The sequence below is a fragment of the Salmo salar genome, chromosome 02 (assembly GCF_965601325.2).
Source record: "Salmo salar chromosome 02, fSalSal1, whole genome shotgun sequence".
NCBI lineage: Eukaryota > Metazoa > Chordata > Actinopteri > Salmoniformes > Salmonidae > Salmo > Salmo salar.
In genome coordinates, this window is record NC_138292.1 from 17,169,584 (window position 1) to 17,190,302 (window position 20,719).

Here is a 20,719-nt window from a genome sequence, read left to right on the forward strand (position 1 = left end):
GCGCGCTTGTTTGAAATGGAAAAGCGTTGCAGTAGCTTTTGATAAAGAAGAACATCAAGACGAAGATTGTGGAGATTGTGACAGCCGGCTAAATGGCATCCCTTGAGAATGCAAGAACAAGATGGATGTCAGGAGAAGTGCAGTATTATCACAAGGAGATGTATATTTGGAATACGGAGGAGGAATGGAGGGAAAAGAGAGGCAGAGGAGGTCTAAGAGAGAGAGGAAGGAAGAGGCTGAGCTTGAGTTGGTTAAAAATGGCGGAAAAAAGGGAGATAATTTGTTAAAGAAGAATTGTAGAAAGTGTAAGCAGATTGAGCTGAAGACAGGAGGAGAAATGGAAGTGAATGAGGTTGAAGTATCGGAGGTGGTAGGTGTGGTGAAGTTCTCGGAGCCCGAGGGTCAGGATAAAGAGGAGTGTGACAGTAGGAGTGAAGTTTTGGGAAAAACTGGACCCCTGCCTTTTGGCTGATCCATTTGTGGTTTCAGGCTGGGTTAAAACAGAGATGGGTGCTGTGAGATGGGTGCTGTCTTGTGATAATTGTTTGTGTTTCTGCTGGTCAGAGGGAGAAGGCACTCCACATTAAACGAATGGGGGCAAGAAATGTGAATTGTTTTGCTCTCAAGAAAATGGCACCATTGAAAGGATTGATTACTGGGTTAACAGTAAATGTAAAAGTTGACCAACTGAAGGGGAAGAGTCCCGGTGTTTGTTATGCTCGTCATTTGGTGCGATGCAGACAATGTGGCGAGTGGTGAAACAGAAAAGTCATTGTCTGTTCTTTTGAGTTTTGATGTTGAGTCTTTGCCCAACAAAGTGATGTGAGGATATTTAAGTTATCCTGTACGAGATTTTGTGCCAAATACATTACATTGTTACAGGTGTCAAGCTTTTGGGCATGTGACAGCAGTGTGTTGGGGGGAGGTTCCTAGTTGTGAGAAGTGTGCAGAAGGGCATGAGACAAAGGAATGTGTAGCATTGGGGAGGGTAGTGGTATGTGTTAGTTGTAGGGGTGTCGATGGGGCTGAAGATCAAAAATGTCCAGTGCAAGAGAGGCAGGTTGAGGTTTCCAGGGTTAGAGTAGTTGCCATATGCTGAGGCAGTGAAGAAAGTAGAGTAAGATGGGTCAAGGGGAGGGATCCTGAGAGTAGTGGTGTGAGTTGTAGATCTGTACCAGTACAGAGGGATATGCCAACAAGTGATATACGTTTCAGGAAGATTGGATTTTGGGCATTTATAGCAATGGTTATCAACTGTACTGCAGGGATGGAACCTAAGTCGCAGAAAATTGAGGTTGTGGTGGCAGCTGCAGAGAGGTTTTTGGGTGTGCGGGCTTGACATCAGAAAAATTATTTTATTATTTTTTCAAGCAAAGTATAAGGGAGTTGTACTCCAGTCTAGTAGGTGGAGGTAATGCAAGTTTATTGGATGCTAACCGCCGTTAAACCTCATCGAAGAAGAAGAAGAGCGCGACATCAGGAACTAGCATGGTGTTTCATAAAGAAAGTATACATATTATCTCTGTTCCCCCCGCCTTCGAATTAGAACGTTTTATTAGCGAACCGGTCTAAGGGAGATACACAAAGTCATAAACCAGCCTATTTCTACAATTTATCTACTTAAGTTTTTATTTTAAATCTAACCAGAACCACACTGCTTAACCGTATGTCTAACCATAACCCCAAATTAAGACCAAATAGCACATTTTGGTTTTCATATAGTTTTACGATACAGCCAATTTTGACTTTGCCGCTGGCCGTCTACTAGCTTGTGGATACCCATACAAAAGATTTGTTATATCTGTTCCGATACCGGCCAACCCAAAATGGCGACCGCCGTTCCAGTTGATTCGGGATTGACTGCTCCGACAGGTATCTATAATAACTAATTTAGGTCTCCTTGAAGTAGTTTGCACGAAAATGCAATCTAATTAACGTAGCTACAGATTCAGCACCGCCTGTAACTGAATATGGTTATTTTGTCTGAATTCAACTGACTCAATTTCTCTTTCTGTCTGAGCTAGCTAACGTTATCACAGTTGCCGTTAGCCAGTTTGCTAACGTCAACAATCGGATCGGATGGATAGCTAGCTAGGCATCTAACGTTACCAACTATCGTCACACGCTTGAAATTGGGTCATGTACTTTATGGATGTTTGTAGTAAGGGCTTGGGATGGGATAGCCGCACACCCGAAAATGTTGTTATTTTCAATCAGATGTAGCTAGTTCTCCAACTCCAGCAATGTTAACTAACTACAGTAGTTGGCTAATTTACTGCCTCTGTTAACTATTTATGCTCGAAACAAGTGGGCCTTGGTTGATATTTTGTCATATTTGCCGCATCTCGTAGTAGGACAAAACACCTGTTAATTGATGTTAGCTGATTAACTCGCCAGTTAACTAGCCAACCCAACAAACTGAGGCCAGCTAGCAAACTAGGTGTGTTGAATAGTTACTTGTAATGCCAACACAATTGTTTTTGTGGATAGAATGTGGTGGTCATGTTTATGTTGTTGACACAGTAATGTTGTTCTGCAGCTTTTGGAATCATGAAAAAAACAGGCAGTCACTAATCAATTAGGCTAAGTAACTTTAGTTATGGTGGAATAGATACAGATTTCGCTTCCACGGGAGATACAATTTTTTTATTTAACTAGGCAAGTCAGTTAAGAACAAATTCTTATTTACAATGACGGCCTAGGAACAGTGGGTTAACTGCCTTGTTCAGGGGCAGAACGACAGAGTTTTGCCTTGTCAGCTCGAGGGATTCGATCTAGCAACCTTTCGGTTACTGGCCCAACGCTCTAAACACTAGGCTACCTGTCACACCGGCTCCCTGATAATAAGCAATAGTCTGAGTAATGTAGGCCTATGTGGTTGAAGAAGAGACTCCTGCTCTGTCATCATTCCAGCACATTTACAGAGAACTTCACTGGAAGTCACAGAGAGGAAGAGGAATTCACGGGGAGTCCTGACTAGAGCTGGGCGATAAGTACATAAATCCATATCGCGTTAAATTGCCCGAATTGATGCGTTTATAACATTAATGTTCACCACACTTTAAAAAAAAAATCATCCTTTATACTACTACTGGTTTGATGGTTGTAGTTATCAATTGTCCCATTAACAATAGCCCAAATTAGCCAACTTATTTCATTTCAAACTTCACATTTTTCTAGTATAGGCTATGGATGGAAATTAACGATATCAGCAAAATGCCTGCGATAAGTGATTAGTGTTGATCATTTTTGGTTTATTTCCCCAGGTATAGTCCTGACGTTTTTGGTTGTGGTCACGTTATTCACTTGTTCAGAATCAGTTGATAGAGGTAATGATGTGAACAGTGATGCTGGGTCAGGACAGGAGAGTCTTCTCCACCTGTTATGGTACAGGCTCTTATCAGCTTGACTACGGTGTTTGTTACAGTTGATCTTCCCTTGGTACTGTAGTAGCTAGCCTGTTTGAGTCAGGTCATGAGAATAGATAGGTCTGTTTTGGTCCCGCAATAACAAGACTGATTGCTTTATGGGGATCTAAGTCTGCGAACTAGGCCAATGAACACACACATACAAATGATACAGGGTGTTTTCACTATATACAGTACCAGTCAAAAGTTTGGACACATATTCATTGCAGGGTTTTTCTTTATTTTTTACTATTTTCAACATTGTAGAATAATAGTGAAGACATCAAAACTATGAAATAACACATATGGAATCATGTAGTAACCAAAAAAGTGTTAAACAAATCAAAATATTTTATATTTGAGATTCTTCAAAGTAGTCACCCTTTGCATTGATGACAGCTTTGCACACGCTTGGCATTCTCTCAACCAGCTTCATGAGGAATGTTTTTTGAAGGAGTTCCCACATATGCTGAGCACTTGTTGGCTGCTTTTTCTTCACTCTATGGTCCAACTCATCCCAAACCATCTCAATTGGGTTGAGGTCAGCTGATTGTGGAGGCCAGGTCATCTGATGCAGCACTCCATCACTCTCCTTAGTCAAATAGCCCTTACACAGCCTGGAGGTGTGATTTGGGTCATTGTTCTGTTGAGAAACAAATGATAGTCCCACTAAGCCAATCCAGATGTGATGGCGTATCGCTGCAGAATGTTGTGGTAGCCATTCTGGTTAGGTGTGCCTTGTATTCTAAATAAATCACTGACAGTGTCACCAGCAAAGCACCATCACACCTCTCCCATGCTTCGCGGTGGGAACCACATATGCAGAGATCATCCATTCACCTACTCTGCGTCTCACAAAGACATACCGGTTGGAACCAAACATTTCACATTTGGACTCATCAGACCAAAGGACAGATTTCTACCGGTCTAATGTCCATTGGTTGTTTTTCTTGGCTCAAGCAGGTCTCTTCTTCTTATTGGTGGCCTTTTAGTAGTGATTTGTTTGCAGCGAATCGACCATGAAGGCCTGATTCACGCTGAATTCTCCGCTGAACAGTTGATGTTGAGATGTCTGTTACTTGAACTCTGTGAAGTATTTATTTGGGCTGCAATTTCTGAGTCTGGTAACTCTAATGAACTTATCTTGAACTTGTGTTGGGGGCAGCATGTAGCCTAGTGGTTAGAGCGCTGGGCCAGTAACTGGAAGGTAGCTAGATCGAATCCCCGAGCTGACAAGGTAAAAATCTGTCGTCCTGCCCCTGAACCCACTGTTCTTAGGCCGTCATTGTAAATAAGAATTTGTTCTTAACTGACTTGCCTATTTAAACAAAGGTAAAATAAAAATCCTCTGCAGCAGAGGTAACTCTGGGTCTTCCTTTCCTGTGGTGGTCCTCATGAGAGCCAGTTTCATCACAGTGCTTGATGGTTTTTGTGACTGCACTTGAAGAAACTGATTTGGCTCAAACGCATTAAGAAGGAAAGAAATTCCACAAATTAACTACCTCATGAAGCTGGTTGAAAGAATGCCAATAGTGCAAAGCTGTCAAGGTTCATGAGGTAGTCACCTGGAATGCAATTCAATGGCTACTTTGAAGTGTCTCTAATATATGAAATATTTAGATTTGTTTAGCCTTTTTGGTTACTACATGATTCCATATGTGTTATATCATAGTTTTGATGTCTTCACTATTATTCTACAATGTTGAAAAAAGTAAAAAATAAAAACCCTGGAATGAGTAGGTGTCCATACCTTTGACTGGTACTGTATAAGTTCATAAATTAGGCCAATAACCAGCACATTTACTCTACTCTGTCAGACAAAAATAGGGGAGTGTCCCATATTATTGCTCTACATACAGGTTACAGTACAGGCTGCTAGCAGGCAAACAGCCAACATGTGTTTTGAAGTGAACTGCGCTGGCACTGGGAGATATGTTTAGTATGCACGCACCCTCATTGTAACTGTGGAAATGTTTGGACACAATGTCGAACTAGGATGTTATTGAAATCCTATTGTAAAAACAAGCTTTTCTTAAATGGAGCGCTGCTTGTTTCTAGATCTCTGTAGCATGTGGTCCATTTAGGCTAATTTAGAGGCGAGCAATGTGATTGAAGCCTAATTCGGTTGCATGCATGCCTTGTTCATGTGTAACTGGTTGTGGTTGTTCTGTATCTTCTTCCATAGACATTAGGACTCAGTTCTGGAGGAGAGCCTTGCAGAGAGGTACCTGCATGGGGTTACAGTGTGTGTTTCTGTGTGAGGGAGCGGCTGAGCGTGTGCTTCGTTCCTGTGAGTGCCTCTTACAGGTATTACAGGGCCTTGTGGCATTTGAGCAAGCTGAGAGCAAGCAAAGGACGAGTGGACCAAATATAGGCTGTTAACCGTTGTTTTCTCTTGTGCATGTTTGCTTTCTATTGTGTGTGCAATGCATTTCGCAGTGAAATGGCTACAACATGGTTTAGCAAGACAAAGTGCTTCTCCACTCCCTGAATGAAGTAGTCCTTGTGGTGTTTGCTCAAGCAATGTGGATTGGTTTAATTGATTGATTTCATCCATCTCACAATTTGAAGAGGCCTAGCCTAATATCACAGACAAATATCCGTTAGGCTGTTTCCTGTTTCACTATCAGTACCCCACCTTTCCATGATATATTTTCAGTAGATCTCCCTCCTCTTGCCTCTCACTGTCCTCAACATAACTCTGACCTGCCCACACTATTACTATAACAGCAGACAAGTTTTTTGCCAACTGGTTGTAATATCACTATGTTGAAACTCAGAAATAGCAGTTGCAATTGGTTACAGGCCTGAAGTTCTCATGGATTGGGTGAGAAGGCGAATCTCACATCTCACACACGCACACAATTTTAAATGGCGAATCCTTTTGTGAGGAGCACATATTTCAAGCATTGTCATGACGATGTGAGAACATTGAGAAAATACCAGACATATTTTGCTTCTAGATTTTTCACACATGTGTTTGCTGTGTTTCTCTATGTTGGCATGTTTCACACAAATTGGCAATGTTTTACAATAGGCTAGGGCCTGGGGTCTGCAGGATCAAATTTATTCTTAGAGTGGATTGGTAATGAGCACATCCCCTACCAAAAAGGAAGATTGCAACTCAATGAGTCACAGGGAAAGTCCCAAGCTTAGTTTGGGTGATGGAAAAAGTTTAGTCATTTGCCTGTTGTAGAGGACCCAGTGGTCTAGACACAGTTTCAGACTGGGGTTATGTCTGCCAGAGACCTGTTGTAGAGGACCCAGTGGTCTAGACACAGTATCAGACTGGGGTTATGTCTGCCAGAGACCTGTTGTAGAGGACCCAGTGGTCTAGACACAGTATCAGACTGGGGTTATGTCTGCCAGAGACCTGTTGTAGAGGACCCAGTGGTCTAGACACAGTATCAGACTGGGGTTATGTCTGCCAGAGACCTGTTGTAGAGGACCCAGTGGTCTAGACACAGTATCAGACTGGGGTTATGTCTGCCAGAGACCTGTTGTAGAGGACCCAGTGGTCTAGATACAGTATCAGACTGGAGTTATGTTTTGCAGAGACTGGTGTATGTCCCTGTGTCGATGCCAAGAGTTCTCGTAATTTCCTCCCACCGTCCTGACCTTTCCCTGTATCCGGTGTTCCCCATTAAACCTAATACCAGGCTATGTCCACTCATCGCTCTGTATTTCTGTGTGTGGTGTGTTATGCAGCGAGTGGTCAGTTAACTTGTTGCCCTTCCACTGCTCTATGCTCTCTCACAGTATCTGCTCTGTGGTAGACTGTCTGAGAGGGAATGTCTGCTGTCATACTATACTGTCTGGAGATGGAGAGGCACTAAGTAACTGATAGGCCGTCAGTAAGGGTAGCAACTGCAAGCTACAACATTTGGTGTTTTAGAATTTAGTGAAAAAAGTCATACAAATGCAATGCATCCTGAGCAGTGACTGAAGTACAAGGGTTCCCCTGGATTGTTTTAGGCTTGAGGCAAAGGCCCAACCACAACAGCATCGAGGGCAGGCTGACATGGAAGCAGCATTAGAGGGAAAGTGGTGTAAATCTAGAACAGAATGTGAATGGGAGCAGCAGTTAGCCTAGGCCTATCCATTCCTGTGGCTGTGTAGGTCTAACTATGGCTCTGTATCTGGAAAATTACCCGGTTGATGGCTGTTTTTGTAATTAACTAAGAGTGGTTGTCAAGCATTTACTGTGACAAATTTTCTCTCAAGTCAAAATTACGCTGAAATGTATTAGGTTTTGTGCATGGAGTGGAAAGACTGCAATGAAGCAATTCGGTCAGACACTAGGTTTGTACGATTGCATCGTTCATGATGACATCTCAATGTCAAACGATAGTTTAACTTATTTGAATTTGACTACACCGCTGGAGTCTGTTAACACAGCAGGGCGACATGCCAAATGGCCTACACCCTAATTGCCGTAACCTACATTTTCAATACATGTGGTAGTTAGATTATTAACATAATGCAAGAGAACAATGTAGAAAGAGCGGAGAGCAGCAACGCAGAGCAAAATGTCAGACCGGGCCTAACGTGTGTTTTTAAAAAAATGTAAATCCCCTCTCCAATGGGCCTTTTGCAGCTGACACTCTTGTCTGGTTTATTGTTTTAAAATCTTAATTTCCCTTTTTGTCCTTAATCCCCATTCGATTGGAATGTGTCTTTGTTGTTGTAGGCATAGCCTGCTCTTTCATGATCAACCATCCAATGAATCTATAGACGGAGTTCCATCTCAGAAAGTTGTTTGCAAATGGCCTAAATAAAAACATAGTATAGTAATAACGAGAGAGCGAAAACAATTGCAAGATAAACTAATTGAATAGGAAGTTTAAACAAACCTGATACAGTACGTTTCTGCTTTACTTGATCAGTGTTGGCAAAATAAATTCTGCCGTTAAATCCCTCTTTACAAACCAAACAGCCAATAATATTGGCTACTGTCAATAAGTTGCAGTAAACGTTACTTTGACAAGTTCAACTAATATTTATAATATTGTCGAAGTGTTTTATTAATGTCCTTGAATTGTGCAACGGGCAATCGGTATAAGCTCCTGCAGCAGCACGTTCAATAAGCGGGAACCAAAAATAAATGAATGTTGTCTCACAAAGAGTATCGAACTCAGCAGGATGACGGAGGTGTGTAGTCTGTCCATCCTTTGCCTTGATAATCTTTTAGCATATTCTGCAAGTGCCTTGGGTAAGGTCTGCTGGCTCACCTTAATCATATGGCCTGAAATTGAGCGAAAAACTGCCAAACAGGCGAAGACGTGCTTCCCCCCAACTAAAAGTCAGCCATAGTTTTTTTTCTTCTGATTTAGCAAAAGCAGGCTACACTATAGTTACTAAGTGAAATCCACTTTTTGAAACTGAAGGAAAGAAGCTTAATGGAAGAAAGAATGTCACATGCGCTTTTCCAGATGACCAAGATGAAATAACAATACACTTGATATGGCTGTAATATTTGTTTTTAAAAGGTCTACTAATATAACTGAAATCGGAGTATTTTTATGGACAAGAGAATAATAGACCTTCCAGTTTGAAAATCCTTCTGTAGTCAAGAACAAGGTAAAAATAATAAGTAAACCATGTTTTGAACAATGATTTAATCAACTTGTTTGTGGCTTTTGTAACAATTTGAATGAGAACAATGATGACATGCACCAAATCACAGTTCTGGTATAACCAATGTGTCTTTTTATATTGCGTTTTTCCCCTCCGTGCGCAATGTATATCAACGACGTTTGGATGGGACGATGTGTCATTCCAGACATCGCACAACCCGATCAGACACTTTAATGCGGGTTCCTTCCTCCAAAAACTACTATACTATATGATAAGTTCATCACCACAGCTGGCTAGCATGACTCTAGCTCTGTGATATTCGCTAGGTTCTGTCGGTAACTATTAGATTCTAAGAGGACTGAGATGCGCATGGAACATGGAGGAGCCTAACAAAAATTGGCCCGTCACTCTGCTCTCTAATGTTTTTCTTTTTTCTCTCGCCTCTCTCCATCTCAAGGGTCCAGTGCTTCTCGGAAAATGGCATCTCCAGAGGTAAGACAGACACCATCCCTGACTCACAAAACCACTAATTACAGCACTCTGCTGATGATGCTGGAGCACTGTTGGTGAAACTGTGTTTTCCACTACCTTTAGGTTTAGGGAAGTGTGTGTGTGTGTGTGTGTGTGTGTGTGTGTGTGTGTGTGTGTGTGTGTGTGTGTGTGTGTGTGTGTTTACACAACATCTATAGACCCTGGTGAAGATGTGTTGTATATCACCTCTCTGTCTAGGGAGAGGACACAGGATATGTGGAAAAGGAGGGGGAACTGGTTTTGATGGTTTCTGTGTGTCAATGGCAGATGTTTACCTTTAAGCTGTGTGTCATAAAACCAAACAATGGAGAGAACAGGATGATGCTGCAACTTGTTTTAATGGAGTCAAACACACCTTCTCTACTGTGCATTTCTTAGTTTCTTAATACCTTTTATTTCTCCCCATGCTCTCTCTTCCATCTCCCTCTCCTCTTTCTCTTTCATCCTGTCTCTCTCTGTCTCAGATGCCTGGATCCAGTCAGAGTATGAAGAAGACCATTGGACACAGAGGAGTTGAGACGAACACTGGAGAGACCACCTATAAGAAGGTCAGCATGGGGTCAACACACACACACACACACACACACACCACATGTGTGCTAAAATTACCCGTAGCCTGAAACCCTTCCACATCCACACCCAATGATGACTCGCAGAATGTAATGTACACAAGCATTTGAGAGTCATAGATTAATTATAACATGAGAATTCCTCAGACAGAATGAATTGATCAATCTCTCTTGACAAGCCTCCATTTCTCTCTTCTACTTCCCCCTCCAGACCACGTCGTCAGCCCTGAAAGGAGCAATTCAGCTGGGCATCACTCACACTGTGGGCAGCCTGAGTCAGAAGGCTGAGAGGGATGTTCTCATGCAGGACTTTGTGGTGGTCGAGAGCATCTTCTTCCCCAGGTTAGGTGTGTGTGTGTGTGTGTGTGTGTGTGTGTGTGTGTGTGTGTGTGTGTGTGTGTGTGTGTGTCACTGGCGTAGCACACAACCCCAGAGCACCTGCATAAGGTATGGGGGCCCCCGACTCCCCCCAAAATATAGGTCGGGCCCCCCCAGATACTATATGAACATGTCATAAACCTTGAAGGAAATGTTTATAATTACAGGAAATTGGCTTTAAAACTGAAACATGTTCTCTCAGCTTCATGGCAAAATGTGTAAAACACCATGAAATTAGCTGGAAAACATTTTTTTCTGAACTGTGCTACACCACCTTGAGAGAAGTCTTCCTGTATTTAGCACTCATTAACACCCTTCTCTCTGTCTCTGTCACTCTCTGTCTCAGTGAGGGCAGTAACCTGACCCCTGCCCACCACTACAGTGATTTCAGGTTTAAGACCTACGCCCCTATCGCCTTCCGCTACTTCAGAGAACTCTTTGGCATCCGGCCAGACGACTACCTGGTCAGTAGACTACAAAAATGCACTTAATTGAATCTGGTTGATTGGTTGTAGTTCTCTATGGTTGATTGGTTGTGTCTGGTTGTAGTTCTGTGGTCAGGATGCTAACTAACTCCTCTCCTACAGTACTCTCTGTGTAACGACGGCCTGATAGAGCTGTCTAACTCCGGGGCCAGCGGCTCTCTCTTCTACGTGTCCAGTGATGATGAGTTCATTATCAAGACGGTGCAGCACAAAGAGGCTGAGTTTCTCCAGAAGCTACTACCAGGATACTTCATGGTGAGATATTGAAGGGGGGGGGGAATTCATGGAGCGATACAGTTGAAGTTGTAAGTTTACATACACCTTAGCCAAATACATTTAAACAATTTTTTTTCACAATTCCTGACATTTAATCCTTGTAAAAATTCCCTGTTTTAGGTCAGTTAGGATCACCACTTTTATTTTAAGAATGTGAAATGTCAGAATAATAGTAGAGAGTGATTTATTTCAGCTTTTATTTCTTTCATCACATTCCCAGTGGGTCAGAAGTTTACATGCACTCAATTAGTATTTGGTAGCATTGTCTTTAAATTGTTTAACTTGGGTCAAATGTTTCGGGTAGCCTTCCACAAGCTTCCCACAATAGGTTAGGTGTATTTAGGCCCATTCCTCCTGACAGAGCTGGTGTAACTGAGTCAGGTTTGTTGGCCTCCTTGCTCGCACATGCTTTTTCAGTTCTGCCCACAAATATTCTATAGGCTTGAGGTCAGGGCTTTGTGATGGCCAATCCAGTCCCTTTACTTTGTTGTCCTTAAGCCATTTTGCCACAACTTTGGAAGTATGCTTGGGGTCCTTGTCCATTTGGAAGACCCATTTGGGACCAAGCTTTAACTTCCTGACTGATGTCTTGAGATGTTGCTTCAGTATATCCACATCATTTTCCTACCTCATGATGCCATCTATTTTGTGAAGTGCACCAGTCCCTCTTGCAGCAAAGCACCCCCTCAACATGATGCTGCCACCCCCGTGCTTCACGGTTGGGATGATGTTCTTCGGTTTGCAAGCCTCCCCCTTATTCCTCCAAACATAACGATGGTCATTACGGCCAAACAGTTCTATTTTTGTTTCATCAGACCAGAGGACATTTCTCCAAAAAGTACGATCTTTGTCCCCATGTGCAGTTGCAAACCGTAGTCTGGCTTTTTTAATGGTGATTTTGGTGCAGTGGCTTCTTCCTTGCTGAGCGGCCTTTCAGGTTATATCGATATAGGGCTCGTTTTACTATGGATGTAGATACTTTTGTACCTGTTTCCTCCAGCATCTTCACAAGGTCTTTTGCTGTTGTTCTGGGATTGATTTTCACTTTTCGCACCAAGTACGTTCATCTCTAGGAGACAGAACGCGTCTCCTTCCTGAGCGGTATGACGGCCGCGTGGTCCCATTGTTTGTACAGATGAACGTGGTACCTTCAGGCGTTTGGAAATTGCTCCCAAGAATGAACCAGACTTGTTGAGGTCTTCAAAAAAAAAATGTAGGTCTTGGCTGATTTCTTTTGATTTTCCCATGATGTCAAGCAAAGAGGCACTGAGTTTGAAGGTAGGCCTTAATACATCCACAGGTACACCTCCAATTGACTCAAATGATGTCAATTAGCCTATCAGAAGCTTCTAAGGCCATGACATCATTTTGTGGAATTTTCCAAGCTGTTTAAAGCCACTGTCAACTTAGTGTCTGTAAACTTCTCACCCACTGGAATTGTGATACAGTGAAATAATCTGTCTGTAAACAATTGTTGGAAAAATGACTTGTCATGCACAAAGTAGATGTCCTAACCGACTTGCCAAAACTATAGTTTGTTAACAAGAAATTTGTGGAGTGGTTGAAACACTTAGGTTGGAGTCATTAAAACTAGTTTATGTAAAGTTCTGACTTAACTGTATTGAAGGAGGAGGGAGGGGAGACTTCATGGAGAGATATTGAAGGAGGAGGGAGGGGAGAGATATTGGAGGACGAGGGGGGGAGACTTCATGGAGCGATATCGGGGTAGGAGGGGGGTGGGACTTCATGGTGAGATTTTGAAGGAGGAGGTGGGGGGAGACTTCATGGAGATATTGAAGGAGGGGGGAGACTCCATGAGGAGATACTTCATGGAAAGATATTGAAGGAGGAGGTACTTAATGGTGAGACGTTGGAGGAGATCCTTCATGGTGAGACGTTGGAGGAGATCCTTCATGGTGAGACGTTGGAGGAGATCCTTCATGGTGAGACGTTGGAGGAGATCCTTCATGGTGAGACGTTGAAGGAGGAGATCCTTCATGGTGAGACGTTGAAGGAGGAGATCCTTCATGGTGAGACGTTGAAGGAGGAGATCCTTCATGGTGAGACGTTGAAGGAGGAGATCCTTCATGGTGAGACGTTGAAGGAGGAGATCCTTCATGGTGAGACGTTGAAGGAGGAGATCCTTCATGGTGAGACGTTGAAGGAGGAGATCCTTCATGGTGAGACGTTGAAGGAGGAGATCCTTCATGGTGAGACGTTGAAGGAGGAGATAATACCTAGCTGTCTGTGGTGGCCTCTTGTCTTTTTCACTCTCCTCCTCTCCTTTCTACCATCCCTTCCTCCTCTATAGAACCTGAATCAGAACAAACGGACCCTGCTCCCTAAGTTCTACGGTCTGTACTGCATCCAGGCGGGAGGGAAGAACATCCGCCTGGTGGTGATGAACAACCTGCTGCCCCGCGTGGTCCACATGCACCATAAGTACGACATGAAGGGTTCCACCTATAAGAGACGGGCCTCAGCCAAGGAGAGGGACAAGACTTTTCCCACCTTTAAAGACCTGGACTTCATCCAGGACCTGCCTGATGGACTGCTGCTTGAGACGGACAACTACAACGCCCTTAGCAAGACCATCCAGAGAGACTGCCTGGTGAGAGGGAGGGAGGGTGGGTGTGTGTGTTCTGTGTGTGCTGTTTGGGTCTACTGTATAGTAACTCTTATGTGTTTGTGTGTGTGCTCCAGCTCCTGCAGAGTTTTAAAATCATGGACTACAGTCTACTGGTGGGGATCCATAACCTGGAGCAGGCTAGTAGAGAGAGGGAGCGAGGTGGGGGGCAGATGGGGGACAGTGGGGGGTCAGAGGGGGCGGTGACCCCAGACCAGCGCCGACCCCAGGCCCAGAAAAGTCTATACTGCACAGCCATGGAGTCTATACAGGGAGAGGCCCGCGGGAAGGGAGCCCTGGAGTCTGAGGACCAGTGAGTCAATCAATACATCACACAATATTACCTTGGGAAAAATGCAAACTGTCACGTAAATCAGGATTTGTTGATGGTGATTGGTTGGTGTGGTGTATGATGTCATTTCAGTATGGGTGGGATCCCAGCCAGGAACTCTAAAGGAGAGAGGTTGCTGGTCTTTATCGGCATCATCGACATTCTGCAGTCCTACAGGTAGGTGCTTGTGTTTCTTTGTGTGTGTGCGTTCTTGTGTACAGACTACATACAATTTCACATAGTAATATAATGACACAGTACTCAAAGTATTGGGTAAGTGACACATTTTTTGTTTGACTCCAGCATTTTGGATTTGAAATGATACACTGACCTGGTATGGATGAAAATACACTCAAATCAAACTTGACAGTCTGCACTTTAACCTCATAGTCATTGTATCATTTTAAATCCAAAGTGCTGGTGTACAGAGCCAAAACAACAAAAAATGTGTCACTGTCCCAATACTTTTGGAGCTCACTGTATATACCATTTAGCAGATGCTTTTATCCAAAGCGACTTAGTCATGCGTGCTTATATTTTACGTATGGATGGTCCCGGGAGTCGAACCCACTATCCTGGCGCCATGCTTTACCAACTGAGCTACGTTCACTAAGACTGTTTTTCAGGTTCATCAAGAAGTTGGAACACTCGTGGAAGGCCCTCGTCCATGATGGGGTAAGATCTACACACACACATTACCTGTAGTACATTATGAAAGATGCCACAGATGCATGTGTCAGATCTGCCACTCCTTATGTCAGGCCTCTGTCAGGTTATAACTGGTTTATTCCTTTTCCTCTGTAGGATACAGTGTCGGTGCACAGACCAGGCTTCTACGCTGAGCGCTTCCAACAATTCATGTGTAACACAGTGTTCAAGAAGATCCCATGTAAGACTGCTGTGTGTGTATCTTCTCTTTTCAATATTTACTTTTATGATATAACATGCTGTCGTTATTTTGTTTTCCCCACCCCTCAGTGAAGCTCTCCCCATCCAAGAAGTCACGTGGTGGGGGTCCGGGGGGTCTGAGGAGAGCTCATACCCTGGGAGGCCCCACACCCCTCTCCCACGCTGCTGGACAGTCTGTGGTGGACTCCCGACTCGTCTACCAATCCCACTTCAACAGGGCTGACGCAGAGGGAGACAGTGGTGAGTGAACAGTTAACACAAACATTGATTGTATGTTTGATCAGAGGTCAAGGTGGACCAGAGCTACATGAAGTGCCTATGGACAAGGGATTAGAGGTGGACTTGGAATTGTGCTATTAGTTCCCCCTCTTTACTCCCTCTTTCTGTTCAGGCATGCAGTCGGGCAGGCCAGACCTGGTGCCAAGGACCCCTCCCCTGGCGGCAGGGTCAGGGGATGCAGAGGCCAACTTTTCCACATCCTCATTAGGAAGCACAGGACTCACCTCCTCCTCTCCTCCGCTACAGTAACACATCCCTCCATCCCCTCTCCTCCACAAAGTCAGTCCTCCTCTTCAAGTCATCCAGTTCTCATGTGTTTCTCGCTCTCTCTCTAGGTCAGTAGGGGTTGAGGTGCATAGAGCAGTAACAAGCACAGACCAAGACCACGGTGTCTCCCACAGGTACACAAATGAATTACACCACTGACTCATATAATTCCACTTACATGAACACACACACCCTTATCAGTCTTTTCTCTCTGTCTCTCAGTATGGGTGCGGAAGTGGAAGCATCAGGTGATCAGTCAGGTAATGAAGATGCCATCTCACTATCAGACATCGTCCCAGAGACCAACATCTGCTTTGTAAGTCTGGCCCTATCCTTTTCCTCCTCCTCTTCTTAAGATCTTCACTATGGTGTTTCCCATAGCTCACTGGCCTCCCTCCCTGTGTGTCCCCCACAGTAACAACTGATCTGGAGTCATCTGAGGAAAAGGTGATTCTGGAACCAAGGAGGTGGGTGGAAGAGGGGGAGAGTAGTCTTGCATCCTCCATCCTCACTACTCTTTCGATCAATCCCTCCTTTTCTGCGGGGGAGGTTTAGAACATACTTCAGGCTGACTGAATGGGATGGGGGGGTTGGGAAGTGAAAGAGAGGGAGAGTGTGACTGGGTGCCAGAGAGAGGAACAAAGAGAGAGAGAGGTGTGTGTGTGTGTGTGTGTGTATATATATGTGTGAGGAGGTGGTGGCTGTCTAAAGGCTTGGTCAGCCAGACAGACACACGGGTATGCTGCAAGAAACCCTTCTCCAACTAAGTTACAGGAGTCTCTGTGTCACGAAACCCACTTACACTGTCCCACCTATCACAAAGCCTGAAGGGGAGAGGGATGTGGGCATAGACACCCCTGCATCAACAGTGTGGAGGAGGAACACCATGCTCTATATCACTCTCTGTTCTGTTACTTTGTGCATTCCTTCTTGTGGACAGTCTAAGTGGGTTTGGTTTTCAGTGACTCTGAGCATAATATCTCATATGTTATCATTCTACATCTGTCCACCCCCTCCTCCCTCCACACAGCCAGGAGATGGGACGGACACAGGAGAATCATCTCTATATGTAGTGTTTTTTATTATTTTTATTATGACCACACTTTTACTGCTATGGACAGAACATATGACTTCATCACACAGACCTTCTATTCTTTTAGATTATAGATGTATACAGTAGCTGACTGACTGGATTTGGGGGCAGGAATGTACAGGCCAGAGCTATACTGCCCTACCAAGCAAAAAGGCAGTAATTGCTCATAGCGTGGAACTGAGAAAAATGGCTTTTATTTACCTTAGTTTCACAGTTACCTAGTGCAGTTACTGCTAATATGACCCCCATTTTCTCAAACACAATACGAGGCAGGATACTTGCCCACATGATTAAGTCATTTTTGCTACATTAAATACATGCTAACTCATTTTTGACCAAATGAGCAGTTACTGCCTTTTTTCTTGGTAGGGCAGTATGGGTAGGCTATACACCACAGGAGGTTGGTGGCACCTTAATTGGGGAGGACGGGCTCGTGGTAATGGCTTGAGTGGAATGGTATAAAATACATCAAACGCATGTATTTGCACTGTTCCATTCCATTTGCACTGTTCCAGTCATTATTATGAGCCGTCCTCCCCTCAACAGCCTCCACTGCTATACACAGTGTTACCGGCTGATGGGATGGCTCTGTCTGTCACTGTCTCCATGGTTATCCTGGAATCTTCCTCTCTGATGAGACCACATGTGCTATATTGATCTAGGAGTGAGAGACCAGAGCAAGAACATAGTAATGGCCGCCATGCCCTTAGAGTAGAGCGGGGTTCTCCAACTGGTGGCCTGCGGATGCAATTTTTTTAATTGGTGGACATAAAAGGTAAACACCAGCAAATCAGCTCCAAATGATTTCAATTTAAGAAATCTGCTCTAAAGTATTCCTATGCAAAATAGAGATGTGTGATTTGTAAGCAAGGTTTGAAATTGTTTGTCAAATATTATGTTTGGGCTTTCTTGTGGTCAATTTGCAGTCTACAAATGATTTGTAATTATGTTCCGGCCCCCTGACCATCCACTCAAGAAAGAAAATCACCCCACAGCTGAATCTAGTTGATGATCCTTCGAATGGAGGTTCACCACACCAGAGAAGAGACAAAGAGGAGCAGTAACAGAAGGACAGTGACCTGACCACACTAACGCTAGCTGCCTGTCACTTACGGTCTTCCTTTTTATATCTGTGCCTTTGTGTCTGTCTGGTGCTAGTCTTGCTGAGCTGTGTGTCTCATATTTTTGTTTCTTTAATGTCCCGTTACACATACATTCAAACTCTTGTTTGAGTCTGTTTTTATATTCTCACTACCAATCAAAAGTATCTTTGAAAGAAAATTGACCAATCAACGGGCAGGGTTGAAAGGAATGAGCCAATCAAAATTCAGAGCGAGCGTTTAACGCACACTCTACACATGCCTTTTTCTGTCTTCGTATGGCAGTTCAGTTTCATCACAGTCATTCACACCCAGCCATTTAGACTGTTTTGTGCACAAAGATTATAAGTGTTCTTCAAGCAATGGTAATTCTACCACTGTCATTCAAGCACTTTGATACTTTTATGTACAATGACCTGACTTTCATTAATAAGCAACAAGGGATTTCTGCTGGCTACAGAAATGGCTGCTTCACCCCACTGAGTTTGAGACTCACCACATTGTGTGAATGACTTTGTTTGCGTCTCTGTAGTACACCTCTTGTACATTAACGTTTATATAAACATGGGTTTGTTATTTTTTTCCCATTTGCTCAGTCAATGTGTAGAATGCTAACACAAGCGCAAGGTGGCCGCTCATACTATTTATCCTGTAGTAGGATATTTCAGACACAGGGATACATATCACTGCCTAGTGGTTATGCTAGATCTTGTATTTCACACCAACACAGTGTGATTTAAAGGGCCACCATGGCCTGATTGTGAGGACACATTTCTAAGTAGATGGGAGTGCACATGTGGTCCAAAGCAGAGAGATGGACAGATTGACAAACTGCGGGATATCAGCATGTGGTGGAAATGATTCATGTTCATCACTGCACCGTGAGACAATAGGGAATGTTTAAAGGGAATGGGGGAGTACAAGAACACAGCCATGCCCTGAAGAAACTAGAGGCTGGAAGTGGAGCTCTTTCTGATCAACTGTCATGACAAATTGGAAAAGCAATCAAAATGGTATGGACTTGGAACATGGATGAACTCACTGCATATGGAAACTACATGGAGACCTATGCTTCAGAACTATGAGTTTTGATGAACTTGATGTTTTCCTAACAGATCTGAGTTTAATGACCCTTCAAACAGAGTTGCAGCGCTCACAGTTTGAGAGGAGCTGTCCTGCATGATAACTATACATATTTTAAAGCACACAGGAAGGAAGGGCACAAGAGAGGGTGGTATTGGTTCCAAATGAGTTATTTACACAAATAACTTACTACATGGTTTGATTCATTTCAAGTCCTTGCGTTCACTACTTTTCCTCGCGAACCCACCCTCTTTGTAAAAAGCTCATATGGTATTCCTGGTTAATTTATTTCCAAACATGGCACTCAATTAAAAGTTGTGCTCTTTTGAATGTTTTGACCTTTGACCCTGATAACCCTGCTCAGCTTCCCCATCATTTCAAAGACCTCAGTTCAGTCTTGTGCTTTTTGTTTGAGAACAGTTGGACACCAAAGAAAACACTCCAAGCCCCATGTTCCCAAGTTTTGAATTACGTTTTCAATAGATGGTATTGTGTCTTATTATAACAAGGGCCTTAGTGTGACAACAGGGTCTGGATTTGACTCCATTAACACTGATCATGACTTAGTGTATGCTTAACTTTACAAACTAACATCTGACAGTCAGAACAATGTTGTTTTAAAGCCTGTGTGCTTCTGTGTAGATGCTGGATTAAACCCGTTGCAGTGTCTGGTGACTTGACTGGACCACAGCACAACAGACACCTTACCCTTTGGTGCTCAAAGGGCGGTACACTTGCAACACAGACACTACAGAACATATGAACTAATGCAATATGAACAAGTCTGCCATCTTAAAGTTTCAAGAATCGTATTTATTGTATTTGTATTATTATGACCTTGTAGCCTGAAATTATTCATAAGTTGTACATGTACCGTAGATGATTGTACGTATAATAATGTATTCTTCTGACAGGAAATGTCAGATTTAAGTAGTGTATTGCATATGGGAGGGGATTATTTGACAATTTCACTTTTTATATTTCATGTTTGATTTTGATAGTGATATATTCTCCATTGTCCTGGGGCAAGGATGTCCCATGCTTTTCTATGTTGAATGTTTCACACAGCCTCCGAGCCAATGTTGCTGGTTACCGTCTATGCTTCAATTACTCTATTTTTACTCTTCCTGTATAAAATGTGTATATGTATATAGTAGTCACTGAAATGCCTTCTCATGCTGCCTGTTCCTTCTACCATCTTTCAGTAATGTGATGTTTTTCATATTGGCTCTCTGATTTTAGAATAAACTTATTTTCTAAATGTTGGTTCTTGTCCTTATTCCTGAACATGATACAACTGTTTAGGGATTGGAAGGGTAGGTCTACACTACAGTAGATCCACAAACTCACATCATTTTATTTGTGAGTGGGGGAGTCATGTCCTTGACATGGAATTTTACAGTATATTGACTTTTAGGTTTTTATTTGCAGGAGAGGCAAAGAAGGCCTTAAGCAGGGCCCTAAAAATGTTATATTAGGTGTTCTTGCGTTCACTACTTTTTCTCCCTAACCCACCCTCTTTGTAAAAAGCTCCTAATGTATTCCTGGTTAATGTTATTTCCAACCATGGCCCTCAAAAGTTGTGCTCTTTTGAATGTTTTGACCTTTGACCCTGATAACCCTGCTCAGCTTCCCTGCTCAGTAAACCAAACCAAAATGTGGATTGCAGTCTCTCTTGGTCCATAACGTATGTCAGTGGAGGCTGCTCATAATGGCTGGAAAGGAAGGAAGGGCACAGAAGAGGGTGCTATTGGGTCCACAATGAGTTATTTACACTAATTACTACATGGTTTGATGTATTTGATAGC

At 43.2% G+C, this 20,719-nt stretch overlaps 1 protein-coding gene across 2 annotated transcripts; it reads left to right on the forward strand.

The window, feature by feature from the left end:
* The first annotated feature begins 1,395 nt into the window (after nt 1-1,395).
* Nucleotides 1,396-20,172, forward strand: LOC106575371 (phosphatidylinositol 4-phosphate 5-kinase type-1 alpha). 2 transcript variants are annotated; one of them, XM_082960376.1, is made up of 17 exons: nt 1,396-1,872; nt 9,442-9,476; nt 9,980-10,063; nt 10,296-10,426; nt 10,809-10,926; nt 11,050-11,202; nt 13,535-13,834; nt 13,927-14,162; nt 14,274-14,357; nt 14,807-14,855; nt 14,985-15,069; nt 15,159-15,329; nt 15,481-15,613; nt 15,704-15,769; nt 15,858-15,951; nt 16,051-16,102; nt 17,655-20,172. In XM_082960376.1, exons 1-16 carry the CDS (start codon nt 1,827-1,829, stop codon nt 16,051-16,053), a joined length of 1,788 nt encoding a protein of 595 aa, XP_082816502.1. In that variant the 5' UTR covers nt 1,396-1,826; the 3' UTR covers nt 16,054-16,102; nt 17,655-20,172. The 2 variants fall into 2 exon arrangements, with proteins under 2 accessions (XP_082816502.1, XP_045554604.1); XM_045698648.2 differs by having other exon boundaries at nt 1,400-1,872; nt 16,051-20,172.
* Nucleotides 20,173-20,719: the final 547 nt, after the last annotated feature.